This window comes from Haemaphysalis longicornis, unplaced genomic scaffold (genome assembly GCF_048455015.1).
Source record: "Haemaphysalis longicornis isolate Haplotype H1 unplaced genomic scaffold, Haemaphysalis longicornis Haplotype H1 scaffold_7, whole genome shotgun sequence".
NCBI classification, from domain to species: domain Eukaryota; kingdom Metazoa; phylum Arthropoda; class Arachnida; order Ixodida; family Ixodidae; genus Haemaphysalis; species Haemaphysalis longicornis.
Genome location: NW_027526422.1, coordinates 131,105,966 through 131,128,651, shown reverse-complemented (window position 1 = coordinate 131,128,651; position 22,686 = coordinate 131,105,966). Strand labels below are relative to the sequence as shown.

At 46.8% G+C, this 22,686-nt stretch overlaps 1 protein-coding gene across 1 annotated transcript in view; it reads left to right on the top strand.

The window, feature by feature from the left end:
* The first annotated feature begins 8,072 nt into the window (after nucleotides 1-8,072).
* Nucleotides 8,073-22,686, top strand: part of LOC144146989 (uncharacterized) — a 44,938-nt gene continuing 30,324 nt past the window's right edge. Inside the window, exon 1 of the mRNA XM_077678984.1 lies at nucleotides 8,073-8,255. Within this exon, the coding sequence (XP_077535110.1) occupies nucleotides 8,247-8,255 (9 nt within the window). The 5' untranslated portion in view covers nucleotides 8,073-8,246. The remainder of the gene's footprint in view (nucleotides 8,256-22,686) is intronic.

Sequence of the window (22,686 nt, the reverse complement as noted above, 5' to 3'; positions counted from 1 at the left end):
TGCGTCGTGCATATTTTGAAGTTACTCCAGGAAGCGGAGAACGCGCGGTGATTAGCTCTTTCAGGCTTGCAGGTTCATGGTTGCGAAATAAATAGTTGAGTAGAACAAGTAAATCGAGTAAAGCCCCCTTGCCAGAACAACCATCGACATGAAGATTGGCGTGTTTGCGAAGGCAGAAAACAAATACCCCTGCAGTACACATCGTCCTTATCTCGCCTGTTTCTCCTCCATTTGATATGGCACTGTGAGCACTTCAAGACCGATCGCGAGCCACTATTGGACCTCGGTTCCCCACCCGGAGATGAAGAAGCGCACCTGCAACGCGTTCGAGAGGACCCCTCAGTACTTGAGAAAGTTATTGAATACGCACTAACCAGTGGTCTTTACAAGCTGGTGTAATAACCTGGACCGACACCTCTAAAAATCGTCGCACCTATCTCTTCACGGTTTCTGCGAACTATATGTTCACGGACTTTACAATGCTATCCACCATTTAGGGTGATTAAACCTTGAACATTGTTCTTTTTTCGATTATTCCCTCCCTTCCTTCATGTCCCTTTCCTTCCCCAACAGGGCATTCATGTCCCATCTGACAATAAAGGCATTCCTCCTCCTCCTTTATGCGAGGTTCTATGACGTAGCGCTCATTAAGAAACCAAGATAAGCGCGCTCTCCGATCAGTGGCTGAAAGAGCGTCAACAGCGTAGTGCTCATGGAACGTCAAATGAGCTATCATGCAACGCCTTGGAATGAGCGGAAGGACATCCACTCAAAAAAAATTATTTATAGAAATTGCACTGCGGGCGGGACGTGCAATAATGGAAAACAGACACAGTTGTAATTGACAACGATATGATGAATTTTTTAAACGGCCTAAGTGCACCTTTACAATACAATCGATAAATAAGGGTCGCGACCCTAGATTGATTCCTAATGGTCCTCACTTCACCGTTATCAAGGTTACAAAACTCCGTTGACGAAATTGCAGTGCACGTGTAAGATCCCCAGGCGGTCGAAGTTAATTTTGAGCTCTACTACGGCTCGTCCGATGGCTCAGGTGTAAAGTGTTACAGATCCGTGAAAATGTTCCTAACACCTTGGTTTGCTTCGTTTAAAAATATGTCATTTCTTTTCTGAAATAAAAAAGTACGCAAAAAACACATTTTGGTTTATATAGTTTTTCCTAGAAGGCGCTAGCTGCCTAGCAAATGAGAGTTTAATTTTTTTTTATTTCAATGCCGATGTGACATCTCCAAAATAAGGAAACTAGGACGTTTGGAGAATTTTCATGGACTATGCAAACTGTTATAATTGGTGAACGATAGTTTTCAAGCTTGTTGGTAATGAAGTAGTAGTAAGTCTCACAAGACTGTTAACAGGTGAGTTCCCCCCCCCCAACCCCGACACACACATACCCACAAATGTGAAAAAAATGTTTACATTGGGTTCAAAAGTGTCATTTGCGTACGAAACACCGAAGCTATGCTCAGGTATGCTTCACCAACTGTTTCATACAAGAATGCTTTTTAAATTTGTATTGTGCATTGGTCAGCAAATCGTCAGATTAGTGCAAATTTTTCTCATGGGAACCAGTCTCCCACTTTCAACAATGCGCAGATAGGCGTTCGCCAGCAGTACTGGTAATGCATTTGCATGCTATAGATTCCGAACATGAATGCATCTTCATGTCTAGGTAATGCTGGCATTGTACACGTGGCAAATAAACATCATATATTTTGCACTAATTGAAAACCACATGTCCAGCCATCATGTGTTTCTGTGTGTATGCATTTTATTTTTATAGCGTCATTCTTTACGTTCGGAAGGGCCTGCTCCAATCGGGTCGGCGCTGACGTGAAAACCTTGGCGCTCGCGATCTTCAGCATCTTCTCTTAACCTCCTCTCATAATTTACGTGCGCAGGACATGACAGCGGTGCGGGATCCCGGTTGGTGGAATTTTCCTCTATTACAAAATCGTCTGGTTGTTAAACTCGCTGCTAACTAGGTCACGCCGGCATTGCACTCAACAGAGTTCTGGCATACAAATCGATTGGGTTAAAGTTGAAGGTTTTCCGTCTCGTTTCTTAGCCAGCGTACTTGAGTCCCTGCTACGTGACTAAATAAACCAAAAAGTAGTCAACCAGGTAAATAATAGAGGAGAATCCGAGCATCCGGAATCTCGCTCTTCTGGCATTCACTGAGCGTGTCAAGTATTACAAAAAAAATAAGAAAAGAGACGAAATAGAAAGCAGGTTCTCGCGTCCGCGGCCAGCTAATTATAGCGCAAGGGCTATAAGTAGCCTCTGCGCCAGAGTGGACCCGGCCGTAAAAAGAGAAATACTTGTAGAAAGCAATATACGACAAGGTACACGGCTTTTCGATACTGCGTCCCCTGTTATGTAATCAAGAATACATGGGCGAGATAAAAAGGTTCACCTGCATCACATTAAATTCACTAAATATTAATTACGTCGGACTGCTACCCGAGCACTGCCGCACCTGTAGGTGTAAGCCCCTATTTGATCACTGTAGAATCATCCGACGCTGTTCTTACCGACGCAAGAAAGACAACAGTCAAGCGTATTTGCCACACTGAATTTGTCGCGCATGCATAGCGAAAGCTTCATTTTTTGTGCGAATGAGTGAAAATTGGTCTAATACGGAAGTCTGTATACGTGAAGGAATGCGAAACTGTTATGGCCCCAAACGTTAAATGCGTTCTAGTACGGTTTGCACATGTATTGCATACAGTTCTTTCGCCAATTTTATGTGCACCACCATCTTTTTCGGCGCCGAAAGGAACAACAGCGGCAACATCGCCACAAGGGAGTGAAGAGGTGGACTGCACAGAGCGCGGTTAGCCGTTGAATCCTGCCCCCTTTTGTGAGGTAGCGGCGCAGCGCGATGATAGGTTGGTGGAGCCACCTCATTGGCCAACAGAGTGTATGCCCGGGTGGGGGCGGTGCTGAGTCTGACACAGTGCGGAGGTGCGGTGCGTTCTGAACTCACATGTCTACTCTTTTTGATGTTGTACCAGAGTCCTTCCAAGGCATTGTACCCTCTGGTTGCACTATCGCTTGTTATCTCCCATTCGGCTCTCCCGCCGCGCGCTTGATGAAGTCTTTTATACCACCTTTTTTGTCACCCAACTCCGGCACTGCCGCCTCTCTTCTCCTGAACCAAGTGCAGTAATGGAGGCCGCTTGAACACACGACACCCTTAAAAGCGCATCAATGTATTTCGGGTTAATTTACTTCTGCACTTGAATGACACTTCTCAGCAGCAGAACGCACGATCGGGTTAGTTAGTGTGCGCGATATTGCCAGAAAAAACTGCTAAGATAACCAGGACCAAACAACAGACTATTCTATTTCTATTCTACAACATTCCTTCTACTCTTTCTATCTTGTCAGAGCACATTTTTCACCAAGATATGCACTGCGTCGATGTATCCACACTGACCGGGGGTACAGAATCGATGCCGGACGCTTGCTTAGCAATGTCTGGGTCACAAGTCCACCCACGCCTAATTTCATCAACGTGGCAAGGAATCCCATAAACACGAAATACGAGCGCTGCGTCAAAAGCGTCGGCGCCGTACGAACACACGCCGAAAAGTGACGACTACGTCACCAGTGTCGCAACGAATATCAAGCATGGGTATACCAACATCACAATTGAGCACTACGCTGAAACCACTGCCTTGACGAAGAAGCAACTGAAACTAGTAGACTGTGTCAGAGCATATTAAACTATCCAAGTGGGGCATCGACACGCAGCACACGCCAAAAAACAAAATAGCATTTCCTTCAAAAGAAGCAACATTTCGTTAAGCATTCTACCTTCAAGTTGCAAACGTATAAAACAACATAAAATGTGTGTACAGTCGCAAACTTTCACTATTTAAGCAACCATACGAGTGAACTATAATTACTTCACTTTTAAATTATTTTTAGATGCGACGCATCTTGTGCTCTGAGGCATGTCCCTCCTGCGTCGGTGTCGGCGGCGTCCGCACGCCACCTGCGCATGTGCGACTCTCCTCCGCTCTTCTCTCCGACATCTGTGCGCAACACTCTCACTCCTTCTCATTATCATAAATAACTGCTGCGTGCGCGCAAGTGCGCACATGCGCGACTCTCCTCCGCTGTCTCCTCTCCTTCAGGCGCTGTGAATATAAAGCGGGTAGCGCGCTGCGGCGGTTCAGTCAGCGCTCCCTCTCGTTCGACTCCGCGTGACTTCGATTGATGACTTCGTGCTTGGCTTGATTCTTCCGATGAAAACGTGATGGAAGCGACAGTCCCTTCAGCGAGTGGACTGACGCAATCCAATACCAGCGTCAGTCCAAATGCTCCCCCCTGATGCGTCGCATCACATCAGGGTTCCCTCGCGGGAAGATGGGCGTAATTTTTTTCCGTCCAACGGAATAAAAAAACGCAAACATGTCAGACTCAAACTCCATCACTCGTGACAAAATTGGAATAGAGAACGACTTCCCTCACGCTGCTCACTGATCAAAAACAAGCAAATGAGAGAAACCAGGACAAGCTGAAGCTTGCAGAAGTAAACTTAAACCGGTATATTGTAGCCTTTCCAATTCGAAAATTCAAGTATTGCTCTATCAAAGGAAATATCTCTCAGCGGGTCCCTTTCTACCAACATGACGGCTAAACGATTCAACTTCTTGCCGAACGTGGTGGCAAGCTATTTTGAGATGAGGAAATTTAGAAACATAGCCTTTCAGTTCGTCACAAAATCGCGACGACCGCTCCAAATAACCTAATTCTTTTTCCTGTTCCTGTGTTCCTGTGTTCCTGTTCCTGTGTTCCTGTTAAGGTGTTCCTGTGTTAAGAAATGTGCGTTGTCAACAGTGGAGGGTTTTGGTCTTGATAGTATGTCATTGGCTGCTGTGGGCACGTGGCGTGGTGGCGGAGGAGGATTCTGTGTATGTATAAGTAGTTACGTCTTTTCCAATAAATCGAGTTGAAAGTCAGCGCTAGTCCTATCCACTTCTTTCTTTTTGTGTCCCTGTTAGTTCGCACTTTTCCCCGAGATGCAAGTACACCAACTCGCCCAACTCTCCACCCTGCTACAGTTTATTGTGTCTAATGCCCTTTGCTGCACTGCCTTTTGAGATGTCAAAAAGAGCAAACCACGAAATGAAACTGGTGTAGCTCGCCCAAGCGCTATATTTTTTTAAAGGGACGTTTTTAATAACTAGACGAAAAGAAAACCTGACGGCGCAGTGTACGCAGAAAACTCCTCCGGCGAAACCCTATACGCATGCGCGAAAACTTGCAGGTTGGAACGTAGATAGATGTAACTAGAAAGAGAGCACGGTTTATAGATGATGTAGCTACACTCGCGCATATACCGACACTGCTAAGTCAGAACGCTCATCGGAGGGAATGAAAACAGCCTCTCTCGCAGCAGAACTCACGCGCAGCAAGCTATTGAATGAAGCACAGCTCAAGCGACAACGTCGGGCAGGGTTGCGGCGGTGCGAGCGAAGCAGCTACAACGTAGCAATGGCGAACAGCGGCCGCGCGTCGTACGTAAACCGCTGCACGAATGTTACAGCTTCGCTGGTGACCCAACTGTACAAAGTTCATTAAAAAAAAACCATTATGGAAGGGTTTTTTGATGTCAAATGAATGTACCTGGCATCTTTTCATTTGCACATGTCTTTGTAAATGCACACACTGCATCTAGCAAAGAAAACCTGGGACGAGACACTTAAGCCTAGTTATGTGTATGAATGCAAAATCGTTAAAGTACCACCGGAGAAATATTTCGCCTGCACTGGGAACAACGCAGGGCTTCGACTACGGTGTCGCTCAGTTTTACCATAGGTGTTATTGAGGAGAGCGACAGCTGAACAGCGTTCTTTCGCTCGCGGGGCGAGCCTGACCGACCGGCTGGAAGTTGTGGGTGGTTTTCACTTGGCTGATATTGATTCTCACACCTCGCTATCAGGGCAACACACCTTCGGTGCGAAACGTTCCCACAAACCGCACACGAACACCGCGACAACAATTGCGACTGTTACTCTTCCTGGCCGATCTTCTGCTCTGACGAAGACAACGATGGTGAAGCTTGAGGGCATCCTGTACTTCGGCAGAGATGTCGGTAGCAATTTTTATGATATTTACCGTTACATGTCTTGGCTAACTTTCTGCGCCGACGAGGGGGGAGAATAAAATTTATTTATCGCTCAATAAAACTGATTTCATCGGCCTCGTAGCGTGGAGGTATTCCAAGTATAAGCTGGCTTGGTTTCGACTGGCTGTGCTCGTTGAGTCACCAGGCTGGCTGAGTATGCGGATCCAGGCTGCCCACGAATGCTCACCACGGTCCTAAGGAGAGAGTGGGGAGTGGGGACAAATTCGGGGTGTGCTGGCATGTCCGTACCATAGGTATGGCCCAGGCTGGGAATACTGAGTGCAGAGGGCAACACCCTTGTCTATAACACAGGTTTCGTACTTATAGCCTTATCTTGCCTTGGCCAAAAAACACTTGAAGAAATCGATTGTGTAATTCTGAAGTCTTGACCATATATTTTGACCTCAGCGTTTTTTGTGACAAGTTTGAGTCCTCAGTTTTGAGAGGTAACCAGTTCAAGTTGAACTCAGTGTTATAGACAAGGGTGTTGATCACTGTACAAAGGGAAGGCGGTTGGGGACGGGGGGAGGCTAGTAATGAGGATGACAGACCTGGCATGCGAGCTCCAAGTGTTTTATTGCCCATTGCAATGCCCATTTCCTGTTTCAGTGCCCATTTTTGCTAGGGACATTTCTACGCGCGGACGAAGACGATGGCGGCAAGGATAACGTATTCGAGTGAGCTGTTTGGTTAAACCTAAGCGTCGACGACGACGGTGATGGCGAGAATGATCATGATTGTTCTGCTTCCACCGGCGGACCGACCGGTAGAACGGCACGGTGACCTCCCGACAAAACGGCACAAGCAGACGTACTGTAAAAGCCAAACTTAACAATTCCATCCCTTGCCACCTCACAAGGGTGTTTCAAAGTAGCTTCCATTGCTGTTACAACACCACCAAGCAACAACCATAAGCTAACGTGAACAAATCGGTGGATTCAACGATTCAAAAATGGCAAGCCAGGCGAAGAAAGGGGACGATTAGCGCAGACCCAATTCGGAGATGCTGAAACCGGCACAGCCACTTTATTGCCCGTGCACCGTGCGTGGTGGCGCCTTCTCGCCGCCAGCGGCAACCCGGATTGAAAGCGAAATGAGGGGGACGACGAGAAAAGAAGGAGCGCGTGCGGTCTAGAACGATACAAAGGCAGCAAAAATCGTCCTCGCCTCTGGCGCGCACAATAATCCGGACCGGAGGCGGAGGAGAGAGCGGCGCGATGAGATGATCGTGTCGATATCCGAGAGCGCCTCCTCCGACTGTTCTTCGGCTAGCTGGGGAGGAACAGGAACGCGACCGGGACGGGGAGAGGCGGAATAAAAGAGGGGGGCTCCCAGTGAGGGGCACCGGGGGCTACAGAAAGAAAAATGCGAACTCGAGCACGGCTTTGGGCAAGGGAAGGAGGCGTTCGGAAATTACGGCGCCTGCACGCGTTTCGTCACTTTGCACCAGCGCTAAGGGGCCCCCCTGGACAAAAAGTGCGTGCCGCTGTCTCACAAAGCCGGACACGGAGGCATGCGCGGACTTCTGCTCCCAGCGGCGATGGACAGCGAGATCGTGGCAGGGCAAGCTCGCCTTAGCTCCGAGAGCGACCGACCTTGAGGGGCCTTGGGTGCGCGAGGAGGGCAGCTGGTCGCCGCTTTCACGCCCGTGCTTCTTGTCCTCAGAGCCACGCCGCGCACGTGCGCCAACTCGTGAAGAGGAGCTGAGCGAAGCGCGGCGTTGAGGTGCGTACGTCATCATCATCCCCGTAATTTGTACCCCCCTCGCCTCATCCCATCCGTTTCTCACTTTGATCCCTCCCTCTCTCCCTCCCATTACATGTTGCCCTGATTTCTCCCCCCGTATGCCCCCCTCTTCTCATGTCAACCTGTTTTGGAACACTTTCCTCAGCCCCCCCTTCCACCGGATCCCGTCTGCTGCGGTGCCGGCGCCGTTTACTTTCGATACGACGGATCACCGGTCGGCGGCAGCGTCCGCCGCGCTTGGAGCTTAGGCGATCGCCGCCCACAGTGCTCGTCCGTGAGGAGCGTCAGTGCCACGGACGCTACTGGACTTCCCTCTCGGGGTGTGGCGCTGTCACTCATGGCGACGGTGAGTTCAGCTCTGTGATGAATCGCCCCCGGAACGAGCTCGTGACGTTGGTTTGTTTGCTCCTTGTCTATTTAAGTGGTTGTCCTCCCTTGCCGTGTCCCCGCGGATATATTCAGCTGGGAGCATTGTAATCGGCTAAACGCCGTACCGAGCACATTTTTGCGCGAAGACCGGCGGAAGGATGACGGAACCCTCCTGCAATGACAACCTGTAGTGTAGTTGAGTGTAACAGCTATAGGGGAGAGGTGGCGGCGGGAAAACGGCGACTTTGTTGTTACGATGATGTTCACGGGGCTGTAAAGGGAACATCCAATACCCTTTTAAAAGGAGAGCTTATCCATTTGGTTTCTAGAGCGCGCGAGGTTAGGAGCGTGGCTGTAATTAGTAAAAGGTGGCAATTTCCCTTACCAAGAGAAATGGGAGGCATTTAACAAAGCAGTCTGCATTTCAAATTTACCGCATTCTCGCTCGCTAACAAATACCGCCCAAAAGCAGCCCTACCGACTTTGTAATTTCATTTTTGTCGTAAAATCAACGTTGCTGACGTTGTAGAATATCAACGAGGCCAACACCGGTCGAGCTACGACGCGATCAATGAACAATATTCCTTGTTCTGACAAGAAAATAAAATTCCGATATTATACGTACCGAACAGTGTCCTGAAAATAATATTTCAATTTCGGTGCAGTATAAGTTGTGCTTTTGTTTGTCACTGTAACTTTCATGAAAAGAGTACACAACACTAAACTAACAGATAATGGTCGGAAAATAATTCTTATGGGCTTGTTTTGCTGTTAGCAGCATTAAATTTTACCGTTTTAAGTGGAAGCAATCAAAAAGCTGAAACTACGCCGGAATATATAATGGTATTGAGTGACCAGCAGTAAATATTTTTTTCCGTGTCACGGCCATTGGGAATGCATAAAAGTTGCGTACTCTAGTGAGAAGCTTAGGTGTTATGGATAGGAATTTGGAGTGTTTAATAGGACTAGCAAGGAAGCATTTTCCCACGGTTCAGAGAGAAGCTCGACTCTCTTGGCCGGTTTGTCATCAAGGCTGCCATGACAGACCATTATTTTAATTCCATTTCTTCCTTTCTGACTTCGAGCCATTCATTACTCAAGGTACTCCACTCCACTCCTTCTCGGTCACATGTCTGCTATAGCTAGAATCGTCAAGTACATGCGGTGAATCTAGTTACTGGTAGAAAAGGTTGTAGCGGCAAAAATTTGTGGAATTTAAAATACAAAGAACGCCGCAGGAGTCTTTGTCACGAACATAAGTATACGCTTCCAGAGGCTGCACAAAATATTACACATACGATATCACGAACGATTCCAATCCGAATAGTAGAAAGAAATGCTGTCGTAAGGGCGGGTTTCCAGTGATGGGTTTTTTTCAACACAGACACAGTTTTTTCAACGCGGAATGCTGGTCTGTCCAGCGCGCCTGGAGAAGATCGCATTTGGCAAGCCTGAATTCTACATATTCCAGTCTGTCAAATTACAGCAACTTTATGCAGTAATGCCATCTAGTGCCTGCAGTAAGTAGTCTAGTGCAAGTTTCCATGACTTGCTGCTTGAAAACATCCTTGAACTGCGGCTAATCTCTCCTAATCTGGGTTCAGTCTGCGATCAGTATGGAATCAGTATGGAATTCCTTTAAAGCCTCGAATTTAAGCGATAGCCACTGCGGCCTCTTAAAGTTTGTAAGGTCCTTCACCTACATTTACTTTTGAGCAGAATGCGTCAAATTAAAAAAAAAAGTGCATCAGATAGGGGTATATCTGCAGACCCCTAAGTTTTGCACGTAACCTGTGTTCTTGCACTACGAAATGCTTATTCAAAGCCAGTGCCGAACGGAGGGGCATCTTTGGAAATTCAATGAGTTTTGAAATATCTGGATCCTGTTGTAAAGCAGCGCTTTTTGCACTGTATATCTGTTCTGACGCAATGCTGTCCTGCAAAGAGTGTGTTGCAAGTCACGTATTTCCCCGTAGACTCTTTGTTGCCTGTACAGTCCGCATGCCTAGCTGACTCAGCCAATAACTCAGGTTTTTTTTATTTTCCTTGTCCTAGCGTGAAAGAAATATGCTTATGCTTTTTCTTTCAACTTTCCTTTTTGTTGTTTCTCCGACCACTTCAACATAACTTGGTCAGTTCAAGGTCGGCGTAAAAGGCATATTTAGCAATAAAATCCCGAGCAGAAAATTTTATAAAGGGTCCACGCAACGCGACCCTAGTATGCTATGCCTCGAAAAGTGTAACGAAAAGGAAAATGATGCGACACACAGCATGGTTAAATGCAAGCCCAGGGCCCTGACGCAGTTGTTAAATTTCAGTTAAGAGACTAAGCCGCTGGGATTTGTGCTTTTTTCTTTCTCATCCCTCTCATTGTACAACGAGAGAAACCTAACTTTAACGAAATTTTTAACACGAGAGAACACGCATGTGGCTGGAGGAAAAGTTCTCGGAAATGTACTACGCCCAATTTGTCTCTGCTTTGACATACGCTGACGTTGTCCTGTTCTTTCTAAGCTGTGTTTCTTGGAACCGCGAGAGTTTCCTACAAATTACGCCTCTGCGTGCAACGCTCTTTGTTTTTCATAATTTAAGAATTTGATGCGCAAATGAGCTTGTGCAGGAGTGCATATATGCGTGGAAGAGCACAGCTGCTATGGAAACAGGAACGTGTGTTCGTAATGGTTGTTGAGAACCTTCTTTACGTCTATGGCCAAATATAGCTGTCATTGGACCGCACAGGCAACTTTCTGTGAGTACAAAGCCAGTCTACAAGCTTCGAGGTGCGAGAAATACTATATTAACACTAGAACAAAGAAAAAAAATAATTTGAAATGTACTACCACGTTGTGATGTTTCGAATACTTTTTACTAGCCCTTGTTTTCAGACACAGTAAACTCTAAGCATGTAATACGGCACTTTACGGCTGACAAATACATAAAATTTGTGTCTTACTTTTGGTTGAAGGCGCGAATCATTGTGCTTTCGGGATTATGAGTACACTTTTCGCAGCATTCTTTCGACTCAGGGCTCGGGGAGACTTCAGCTAGAGTAACTCGAGTGCTTGTACAAAAAGGTCAAGAAAGAGAATAACAACATGACTCAAAGGTCAACGGTCCGTTCGCGAACTGCGAAACAAACTTATTGGCACAGGGTCCCGGAAATTCTCTTTACAGCTTCAAATGCATTCCTCACGGAGCTGCAAGCCGCCTGCACGGCGTTCTCTGTGGAGAAGTGCTCTGGTTCCGGTATCCAAGGTCAAATTGAGATTTCGTGCCCAAAAACGTCACAGTTAAGGATAGGCGATCCACACTGCTGAAGGACCAAGGGTTTCGATAAGCCAGCTGGGGATATTGAAAATTTTTTTTTCGCAATCGCATCATTTTGTGAATGATTGTAAGGTGCACGAGCATTTCGCCGTTTGCAAGGTTGTGGATGCGGGGTTTTTTGTTTTGCTTTCTACGCGCAGCAAAATCGGATTGTCTGCACCGAATTAAAAATAATTCACAGAGAAATCCCGTAACGAGTTCCGAAAGCAAACATACCTTTGGCATGTTTCTAGGTCGTGTTGATGAGTATGTCTCCGTAATTATAGCAGCCCTACACGCCACTGCCGCATGAAAGGACTTTCGTTTTTAGGAGCGAGTAACAGTCCATTTATTCACTCTGCGCCGTCACCTGCTAAGGAGGGTCACATCCCGCACCCCAAAGTGGGATTCGAACGCACGCGCTGACGCTGAGGAATAGAAGTTTTTTTAAAGAGTTATCCCCTCCCCTTTCCCTACTTGCACATTTAATTTTCTTTTTTTGCCCACATCTTTCCGAGAGGTAGCTGGGGTCATTAAGTCACTGAGGTCATTAAGGGAAAAAATACGCTATTGTGTAACCTATGCAGCGGTCTTCTCCCCCGGCGGTGAAATTGTGTCTTAATCGCTACAATTTCTGTCTGTCGTGTTTTAGCTTTTTGGTGTTAGCCCGAATAGGGTACTTGCTGAGCGCTTGTATGAATCGAACCTCAGCCTCGTCAAGTTGGACAGGACGGTCAATTCTACACCCATTTTCGTCAAGACTGACACTGTTCATCGCAGAACTCCATTATGAATACCATATAACATGTGGAAGTTTCAGAACAAGTATTGTCTCTCGAAATTAGACTTTGCATTTGTCGACGGGAACAAGATGGCGTCCCAACAAGATTAACAGAAGCTTCATTGGTGGATCTTTAAGAATGCGTGAGGGCCTTGTTCCTCTCCGTCGCGAACTTTCAAGGCTCAGCCCTATATACACGCCTTGTTCCGGCTCAGCCAATGCGAAACGTCCTCGCACATCTCTCGTCTCTCGTAGACCGTTCCTACCAAGCTTAGGGCTTTAACCTTCGCAGTGGTCCCGTTTGCTCGCTTGAGAGGCGGCACTGACTGCCTTCTGCTATTTACCTTAACCGCCTGTTTCAACATTCTGCCGCCGACATTCCAATTCCTTCGACTACAGCCGTCCACACTGGCTGCAGACTCGACTGCGTAACGCGTACGAACGGGTGCGGAAGCCGCAAGACAGGTGGCGACATTGGCAACTGTGCGCCGCCCTTCTCATTGGCCGTTTCCGCAACAACCTTTCCCGACGTGCGACGTCAGCTCTCTTCGCGCGTTATCTTCACATTGCCACTCCGTTCTCCCGTGTACCTCGCACTGCACACAAAGAGACGTCAAAACGAACAGAGCACGACAAACATTTCCCCACCATGACTTATTGTTCACCCAATTAAAAGCGGGGCAGCTGAGCGTCTCAACGACGTCAGAAAGTGCATTGACGTAGCAATGAAGTGGCCCATTAACGCCAGGCGACGCTGGCATCGGCGTCGCTAAAGGTAGGAATCGAAAGTACCGATCGACGGGCCAGGTCGCCGCCTCGTTGCCACTGAGGCCGAGTGGCCACGAACGTGCCTGATAACGACACAAACGGGGCAACAACAAAGCGAGTTGAAATGCGGCGACGCTTTTTGATTCCCACGAGCGTCGCTCACATCATCCTTCACCTATATACATCCCCTACCTGTCTGCCCGCAGGAATGCGGTACAAGCACGATCCGCCCGGGGCGCTTTGATGAAGTGGGCGAGATTGCGCGCTGCAGTCTCCGTGTGAACTGCACCGATGGGGGACGTTTCAAAAGTTTCGAGCCGAATGGGACGGGTGAAGGTAAAGTGTATTCACTAAACGGCGTTCTTCGGGGTATTAGAAGTGGCGCCACTGCTGATTAAGTCGGCACCGCATGATTACGATCCATACAAAAAACAGCACAAAAATTCACAGTTGGTCGTCTGAAGGGACTACGACCCAGCGAAAGCTGTTGACGTGCGTATACATACGACTAGAATAATTAAGCGGTGACACTATTTATAAAGGGGAGTATGAGAGGGGTTAAGGAAATTCATTTCGACAAAATCGGCAAAACAAATTTATACCAACCGCAAGCTGCCCAAACGCCTTATCAGTTAGGATCACCTTACGGGAATCTTCACATCTTCGCTCGTCGAGTTCGCACAGTGATACCGGCCAAAAACTGACGGCGACAGATACCTGTCGGGAAGAGTCGGTCTAATAAATAAACAACTCGCTATAACACAACAAACAATTGCACAGCCTACACAGTGAAAGAATACGCCACTGTGGAGAGTATACATCTCTACTAACGAGAAACGAGGGGCGAAACATGCAGTGTATAATTGCATTCTTGGCGCCTTGGCGTTTTTGCCAACAGAGATGAAACCATTGGGGGGTAGAGGTATACAGCTTTTGGTGTAAAAGTCTCTTGTATTTGAAGCACGAAGCTCTCTAGCATGAGGCGTAAGCGAGTTTCCCGGTGTTGTAGTACCGTGACTACATGACACGACGCTTATGACGACGACATGAGACGCCGACGTCACCAGCCCGTAAGGATGAAGTAAACGTTACAGTGACCGATTACCGAAGCAGAGCAGCTTGAAATTATTTTTGACGCTTTGCACAACAAGAGGCAACACTGCGGACGCCGCAGCTGCAGCCTGACAATTTAGAAGACCTTTAATGAGACATACCTGGAGGAACTGAAGACCGTGATTACCTCAGCCAGTAATGGGGAAGTCGGTACTAGACAAAGCCTCTTTCTCCTTCAAGTCTCTTTAAAAAGTTAAAGCCGTTCAACCAAACGTGAACGCGGTCAAGTGCGGAGCGGTAGGTGCTGTGGCGCCGTTCTCCGCTCATCGCTATCACCCCTCACGCTTTTTCCATCCCTGCCTCACACCTCTATTGCTGAACAATGAAAGACAGTTTCGCCCTCTTCGCAGTGTTCGTGCATTTTCTTCTGGGGCAGAGCGCATCCTTTTCTTTATCTTTTTTTTTTTTTGTTGTTGGTGTACCTGGAATAGCACTAGCGGCAGTTCTGTTCTTTGCGCGTTTGGTTTCAGCTTGCACGGGCTGGGGCCGTTCTGTGCCATTTTGAACGCATCATTTTTATTTTCTTCCGCGGCCACTTTTGTTCGCTCACTATCGTAAAAAATAACCCATCGAGCATTCCTAACTAAATGAACGCGGGGCCTGACGGTTAAATACATACATTCTGCCTCAAATTTGGCACCAACTAAAGGGGACTTGTATGACCAGTGCCAGTAATTCCAGGAGTTTCGTTCGGTTCTGACTATATAAACCTCTTGTTCGAGCATTCTCTTAACTTTTAGCCGGGAGGCTGAATTGAGAGGAAAGATGGCATCTCTCCGAAGGCTTTTGTTTAAGGGTATCTTTTCGGAAACCCTGTTTGACTGCGTCATGCCACGTGACTGCCGTGGGTACAACGACAGGCCGGGCCGCTGAAGAGCTACGCACTTAAAAAACCCCATATCTAAAAAACTAAAACTTCTAGTTTAGACATTATATTCATACCTACAACGTCATGTCGATGCAAACTGGGCTTCTCTACAAATATTTTTTTCTCGCCTCTCCACCCGTCATTATAGCAGAAAAAAGGTTAGTTGTTTCGTCTAGTTTTCTACGTACAATTCCACCTGGTCTCAGCACAAATAAGCGGGCGGTGGTCTCTGAAGCTCTTGCTGCCTGTCAATGGAACATGAAGTTACGGCTGTTTAAGTTTAAGTTTAAGCCCCTAGGCTTCACTTAAAAAAAGAGGAGTGCTGTGATTCAGTTGGGAGTAACCAGAAAAGAAACTTCATTTGCCGGGTTTCTGCAACATTGTATTTCATCAGGTCAATTACCCACTTATCATCACTTTTCCTGTCATCCTAGCTTAAGATTTTCACAAGTGCAGTGGCCACGTTAGTTGGTGAGTACCTAAGGGTAATCCTCCTTGAAACAGCGATAGTTACACGCAGAGCGTTGCAGGCCATATAGCGTCATCGCACAACTAGGTTCTTACGCCCATTAAGGACTCCGCTTTTCTTTGGGTGTGGGTTCCAGGGCGACAAATATGCGGCAAAACAAGTGTAAACTGTAAGACTTCCTGCGACGAGTGATTGTTGTTCTATCTTCGCCCGGAATTCACACACAAAGGAAAATTCTAAACTTCCGGCGGGGAGAGGAGGAGTAAAAAAATTTAATGTGGTTCCACTCCATGTGAAAGCTGCCGGAAGTGCAGAGCAGGGATTCGCCATAATGGGCAGTAGCGCCGTTATCCGCTCACTGTTACCACCCAGCGCATTTCAAATTTCCCGCCTTCGTAGTGGTCGCGTGCCTCCCGCCTAAAACTGCGCCTGCAGGACCTCTGGTCTTTCTGTGCTTACTTTTCCCCCCGCACGTGCCGGCGTTGCACTGCCACTTTATTCCGCCAACTATCGTAAAAACCAATCCAACGAGCGTTGAAAACGCGGGCGCTGCCGGTTAGTTACGTATATTTTGCCTCAAATGTACCTGCAGTTTTCTTTGCGCTAAACAACGGAGAAATGTACGGCAAGCACCAGCGGTTCGAGAGTTTCGAACGCTTATGGCTATATAAACCACTTGGTTTTCGAATCCCCTCGGTTACGCCGCGATGACGGCGGCTACGACGGAACGCCGTGAACGTGGCTCTACTTGGGTCCAGCGAGCGAGCTACGGCAACAAGGCGCGGCCCTAAAGTGCTCTGCCCTTAAAATATATTCCAGCGAGAGGGTATTGGGGCTGGGATAGGGTGAGCCTCCGATGTCCAGGAGGACACGCGCCTGCGCTGAATCCAGGGCTCGTTGCACCAGGGCTCCTTGAACTTCCGGTGTCACCAAGCTGGTTAGCTCGGACTCTCACTTATCAAAGGATGGGTTGATAGTGGGGTTGAGGATTTTTTACGTCTGTATTTCTGCATTGGACAGGTTATATACCTTGCGACATAAATGGGGGATTTATTCATGTTTGAAGCGCGGACAGACGAAACACAAGAGGACAACACATGCGCTTTCTATCAACTGTTCATTCAATACAAAAACGCGCACACATTTATACTCGATAGTTCATTCCCAACACATGCGCAAAGAGCATGAAGATAGCTTTTTTTTTGTTATCATGCATTACCATCCCCCATGACCCTCGATTGCTGCATCCAAAAATTTAACTTCTTTTTGCTGTAGTGTTATCGATGGCTTGGCGACATACGCCCAGCCATGATTTATGGTGGAGGGGAATGGGGGCCGCTGTCCACGTCTTCGAGGTGGGGTGGTCCCGAGGTCAAAGAAACGACCGGGTCCTTTTTCGTCCTTAAAATATTGCAGAAAATATTGAATACTTTCTCCGGCTCTTCAATATTAAAATATTGAAGAGCCGAAGTGCGTCCGATGGTCCTACGTGTGATGGTGGATCGACCCACTCCTGAAGGGTGCCTCGTCGGCTTCCGCCGAGAGAATGAAGTGCAGTCTCCCAAACCGCGGTACAGGCAGGGCAATGCCATAGAAGATGTTCAGTCGTGCCTTTTGCGGGGCATAACGGGCACTGTGGGGTCACGTATGAGCGCGGGTTGATGAGGTGTAGACGCGCTGGGGACTGAGCCCAGACTGGGGTTGAGGTTATGTGGGCAGCGGACTTGAAGATGATACGTCATAAGGGGCGAGTTGCAGTGTGGGCAGTCCGGTGAGAAGAGGGACGGTGATATCTTCAAAAGGATCACATGGTTGTAAAATGTGTCTGTTTACAGTCTTCAGAGTATGTATGCTTCCGCCAGAGAGAGAAATGAAGAATTCCTTGACTTGAACTACAGCACGCAGTGACGAACAGGAGTTCGGCTATGTTGCACTAAAAAATAGCTTTTAAAATCGATAGTTTAGAAAACTGGCACTTTTGCAGGTTTCTACTGGGATCTTAAGGTATGAAGCAATAATCTGCGTAAGCGGAATAATTTTCCAAATCCAAAAACGCGCCATAATAGGAGAAGGGAGCCCTTTGATGGGCGCGAAGGAGGCAGGGATGTTAAAAGTGTGTGTTGCCATATTTATTTATTTATTTATTTATTCATTCATTTATTTATTTATTTTTCACTCCAATCAGCAGAGGTGGTTACACGAGGAAGTGGTTTGGCCCAAACGGGTGGTAATGCGAAATACACAATTCGCGGCAAAAGAAATAAGTAGTAGAAAACGAAAGTGCGGGTCAAATATAAAACAGCATTGGAAACATAACTGCGGTAATGATAAGCAAAAGTGATTTTCAATGGTGGCCTTAAATGAACACATCCATCATAGTAGCTATCGCAGGGGGTAGGCGATTCCATTCGTGAGCTGTTCTTGGAATGAGAGGCAAAAAATAAGTGAGTGTAACAGTGCGGAGTGTATACTTTATGACGATGGTCAAAACGGGAGGATACATAAGACGCTGCAGAAAGAAGATCGGCTTGGGGGTGTGCCACTGAATGATATATTTTATAAAAGGCTAAAAATCGCGCAATTTTTCTGCGTAGGGCTAGAATCGTAAGGTTCAAGGTGCGCTTGATGGCAGAAACACTAGATGTCCGCGCACAGTTAGACAAATTTGAGCGTGCACTACTGTTTTGTATCATTTATTACATGTTAATGTTAATTTTGACGCTTGAATATTTGAGACGTCACAAGTCACGAAGGTAGATCGGTGCAACATGTCGAAAACATAAACAAAAGAATAGTATTGTGCGAGACGGCGAATGTACGAAAAATCAATTATTGGTTGGTTGCTTACATACTTTCAGCAATAAAGGAAGCCTAGCGTGACCGCCAGTGTTGACGACATATCTTGAGTAGCACACATTTCGAGGAAAAATGTGACGGACAATCGGCTGTCCTAGAATTTTTCGATGTGTGACCATTGTAGACGCGACTATTCTCTGCACGAACGCCTACCAAATTTTCAACCCTCCAAGCTCTATTTCCAGGAGCTTGATTTCCTTTCAGTGCTTTTTGAAAGCCGTTATACACAAACAAAATGATGGTAAACGTCTTTCGGGGAAGTGGCAAGAACGCAACTTTGATGACAGATTTGTAATCATAAACATAGACGCTCGGACACACACTTCCTCGATGCTGTGCTAGCATGCACTTCCTGAACGATGTGCGTCTTCTGTGTCCCCTAAGTACGAAGCGTCATTCTGCACCTTCTCATTGCTCATGCGCTGATTAGCCTATCGCCAGTGTGGTCATGACATAACATTATCAGAACAAGCGATCCATTCCGCTCCAAACTGAGGCGGTTCGAGAAGGAAGGATGTTATCGGTCGCTCCTCCTAGTGGGATGCAGTGATGGTTGAGTACATAGGCAATTCGAACCGCTCACCAACGTCCATCCTCACGAGCAAGATCATGAGTGCTCCCCTTGTCTCCAATCTACTTAAAATAGCGACAGGATTATCCTCCCCTTGTGGAAGAGTCGCGGGTACAAAGAAACTTGCTCAGCAAAAACTGCCCTCTTCAATTTCCACCCATTTGCCCCCCTCCCGATCGTGTGGTAGCTCACAGGGTTTCACACTGGTTGTTCTCTTTACTTTATTCCCTGTTTTACCTTGCTTTATTTCTCGGCTTCAGACAAGCTTAACAGGAATGTACGCCGAGCGGCATGACGTTAATGTGGATGGTTTTTCAGGGCGTACCTACATAGAGGCATTTTTTTTTTGCTTGACCTGAGGTATACCATAAATTCTGGAATAAAATTCCCGCCTTCTTAGTTTGTCGGATGAATGGCTAATAACATAGTTACGATGAAAGGCTATTAATGGCAAATTTATGACTGGTTATGATTGAATTTACCATTTACCGGGTTAAGATGAGTTATCAAAGTGAACAGTGCCGCGAAATTGCGCCTCGTAAGGGTAACTAATGGTCACGAATTGCCTCTTCAAGAGGGACGATGTCGTGTCAGCGCCTACACATCCCCAAGCGCTTCCGATAAGGAAATGGGGCCACTTTCGCTCCACGTCCACCCAAGCGATGACAGTTGCTGAACAATAACCCGAACCACGAGTCATTCCTTTCCCTCGCTAAAATGAGCGGCTGCATTCATCCCACCAACCTATCCTATTGCTGCAGTAGCGAGGAGCAATCATTTAGTGAGAAATGGTTGTGGATTATGACAACGACAACAACGACGACGACGATGACGACGACGACGATGATGATGATGATGATGATGATGATGGTGATGCATCGTGAAGTGCGTACATGCAGATGCATGTGTCCCCGGCTTGTGGTATTTTGTACGACGGGGCTGAGTTGCTCCTATTGCAGTATAGTATAATAATGGTGGAATCGGTGCGAACCTAATTCTGAAGAATCCACCATGGGCATCTCCGTCGGTGCCTGCGCCTGCGTACCGCTCTGCGTTGATTGAGAGTACAATTTCATACCAGTTCTCTGACTGTTAATGAGAGACGACTTTACAAGCGACTGCGTTAACAAGCGGTACCATGGCCTTCCCTTTAATCTACTTCCAAGTTTAGGCGGAGCACTAGAAAAAAACGTCCCTAATCCCCTTATTTCGCATGCTCATGATCACCTCGTATTCTCAGGGATCTCTAATCTGATGCGGCTCAAGGTTATCCCTGTGGTGTAACCACTACTCTAGCCACGCCATAGAGAACAAGGCTTTCGAGGTTCAAAATAAACCTTACCATGGGGGAACCCCGTGTGTGCAATAAAAATTGTAGGAATTTTCGGCACGAAAGTGTCAGCTAAAAGGACAACGTGAGCGAAGTCCTAGCCGGGAGCTTTGTTGTTTCTAACGGTTGTCAAATAACAAGAAAAATAAAATAAATTTTAGCTCAAACTTCAAACAATTAGTCTAGAGAATAAGGAACATAGTGCGAGAGTGCCGTCTCACCAACCAGCCACGTTCACAGAACACCATTTTGACGTCACAGGGACAGGATTGGTAGCCGCTAATAAACAATGTGCTGCAGTTTGCAGGGGTGCCCTTGGTTTTGTTAGACAGCAATGCTTCAACGCTAAATTTGAGTCAGCATGCAGTTGGCTCTGTTCACTGGCGAACCTTTTTAAATGTTTGAGTTCATGGGGTGTAGTAAAGGCCACTTATACTACCTCTCAACAAGTTTCTGTAGCAACTTATAGTATACTGTAAGGTAGTTCTTACACTACCTCCCAACAATTTTCTTCTGTTGGAAACTTTGAAGCAAGCCCATGCGGCTTTGGCGTCCTTCTATCACCACGACGATCAGCTTGTTTTCGCTGCCTTTGAATAAAAACGGAAAACTAAGAAAACAACAGAAAACTTGCGCTCAGTACAACACCCGTATTCCCTACGTTCTCGCTTTATTTCTTAACCACCGAGATTTTTACGCTTCCTCTTCCTGTCGCATTTCCTTCCACCCCCAATTTTCGTGCGCCTGGCACCTCCTGCAATGAAACCTTACGTTCCTCACTCACTTCATTATTTAAACCTCACCAGAGACATTATTGAAGCAATCGCCAAGACGAAAATATGACAGTTTACCAATCTTTGCGACATCTTTTACAATGAGAGCTGTCATTAGGTATACGGTGCGTTTACAGGGATACTTCACCTACGCGAGTGCCTGTCACCATCTGTACATGGCCGTGTGTCCACGCGGCTAACACAGCGCATGTGCTGCCAGGCAGGGATGTGAAAAACAACGTTCCTTAGATACTTACATAGTTTGAACCCAGGCACACTGCTTCTGAAGAGACAATCAAAATCACCCGGACAGGACACCTTTTCAATATTGCATCAATGTAGGGCCTGAGGCAGGAGAATATCACACTTATTAACCCTCATTATAAAAAGAGTGCTAAAAACAAACGGTGTTCGGCGTTAAAACCCAGAAAACCGAAGACATTGGACACGAAGGTCAATCCCGCCTGAGAATTCTTAAAGCGCGGTCAGCAAAAAATTCTCTGCAAAGAAAATTGTATCCTGACACGATGTGTGTCTGCACCCATGCGGTTGTCAGAAGCGAGGCAGAAAAAAAAAACGTGTAAAGGGAAAAATAGTACCGAAAACATAATTGAGGTTTACAGGGCTGAGACTTACGTTATCAGAAAACAAAAATGCTATGGTAATTCCAAGTTCACTTCATTGCTTTTTGAGGCTACAACAGATTGCTCGGTGGCTACGCATGCATTATCTTCGGAAGGGATACAGCAAAGATTTGGCACATAACGTTATAATGCGACTGCATCCACATAAACGCATATAAAGGAAAGCTTAGCATTCCCGAGGCTTTATTGTTTAAATGCGATGCTCTTGAAGCAATCTACAAAGCTGTAGAGGTAACTTTATATAGGAATGTTGATGTAAGAAGCGCAGAAGGGGCAATATAACGTACAGCAGCTTCCTCTGGTAACGAACAAAACTTCATTTGAGCCTGCCATTCAAATCGTATCGCTAAAAATGATCTTCTATGGTAAAGTAACACAGGTATGATTCCTCTAAAAAGGGCACGCCATTACACTATATCAATCAATCACAATCAATCATGTTGCGCATATACGGCGGAAGCAGTCCCATAATTATGAACACGGAATTTGTGGGTGACATGAGGTTTGTGAGTCATCCACGAGTCCACGCTGTAGACAAGTATAAATGTGGGTTTTCAGCGCAAGCCTGGTCCCGTGGCGTGTTTTAAAGCAAAGGAGGTATGAGTTCATCTGTTCTTACATATTGCGGCGCAATGGACCTTTCCCACCACCTTCATTTGCGCGTGCGCTTGGGGACGCGGCAATTACTTAAGGTGGCTTGGTCTTATCGCAGATATCGATTCTGGGGTATGGCGTAGGGTCACAGGGCCCGACTACACCGGGGCCGCTGCAGAAGTTCTGAGTCATGGGGCAGCCAATCACCGGCATTGCAACACGTACAAAACTACGTCCACAATGCACACAAAGGGTACCTGTGCGCATTAGGTTAAGAAAGCGGAGTGCATGCAAAGCTTGCCCTTTAGCTATCGTTATGGGCGTGCCCCGTGATT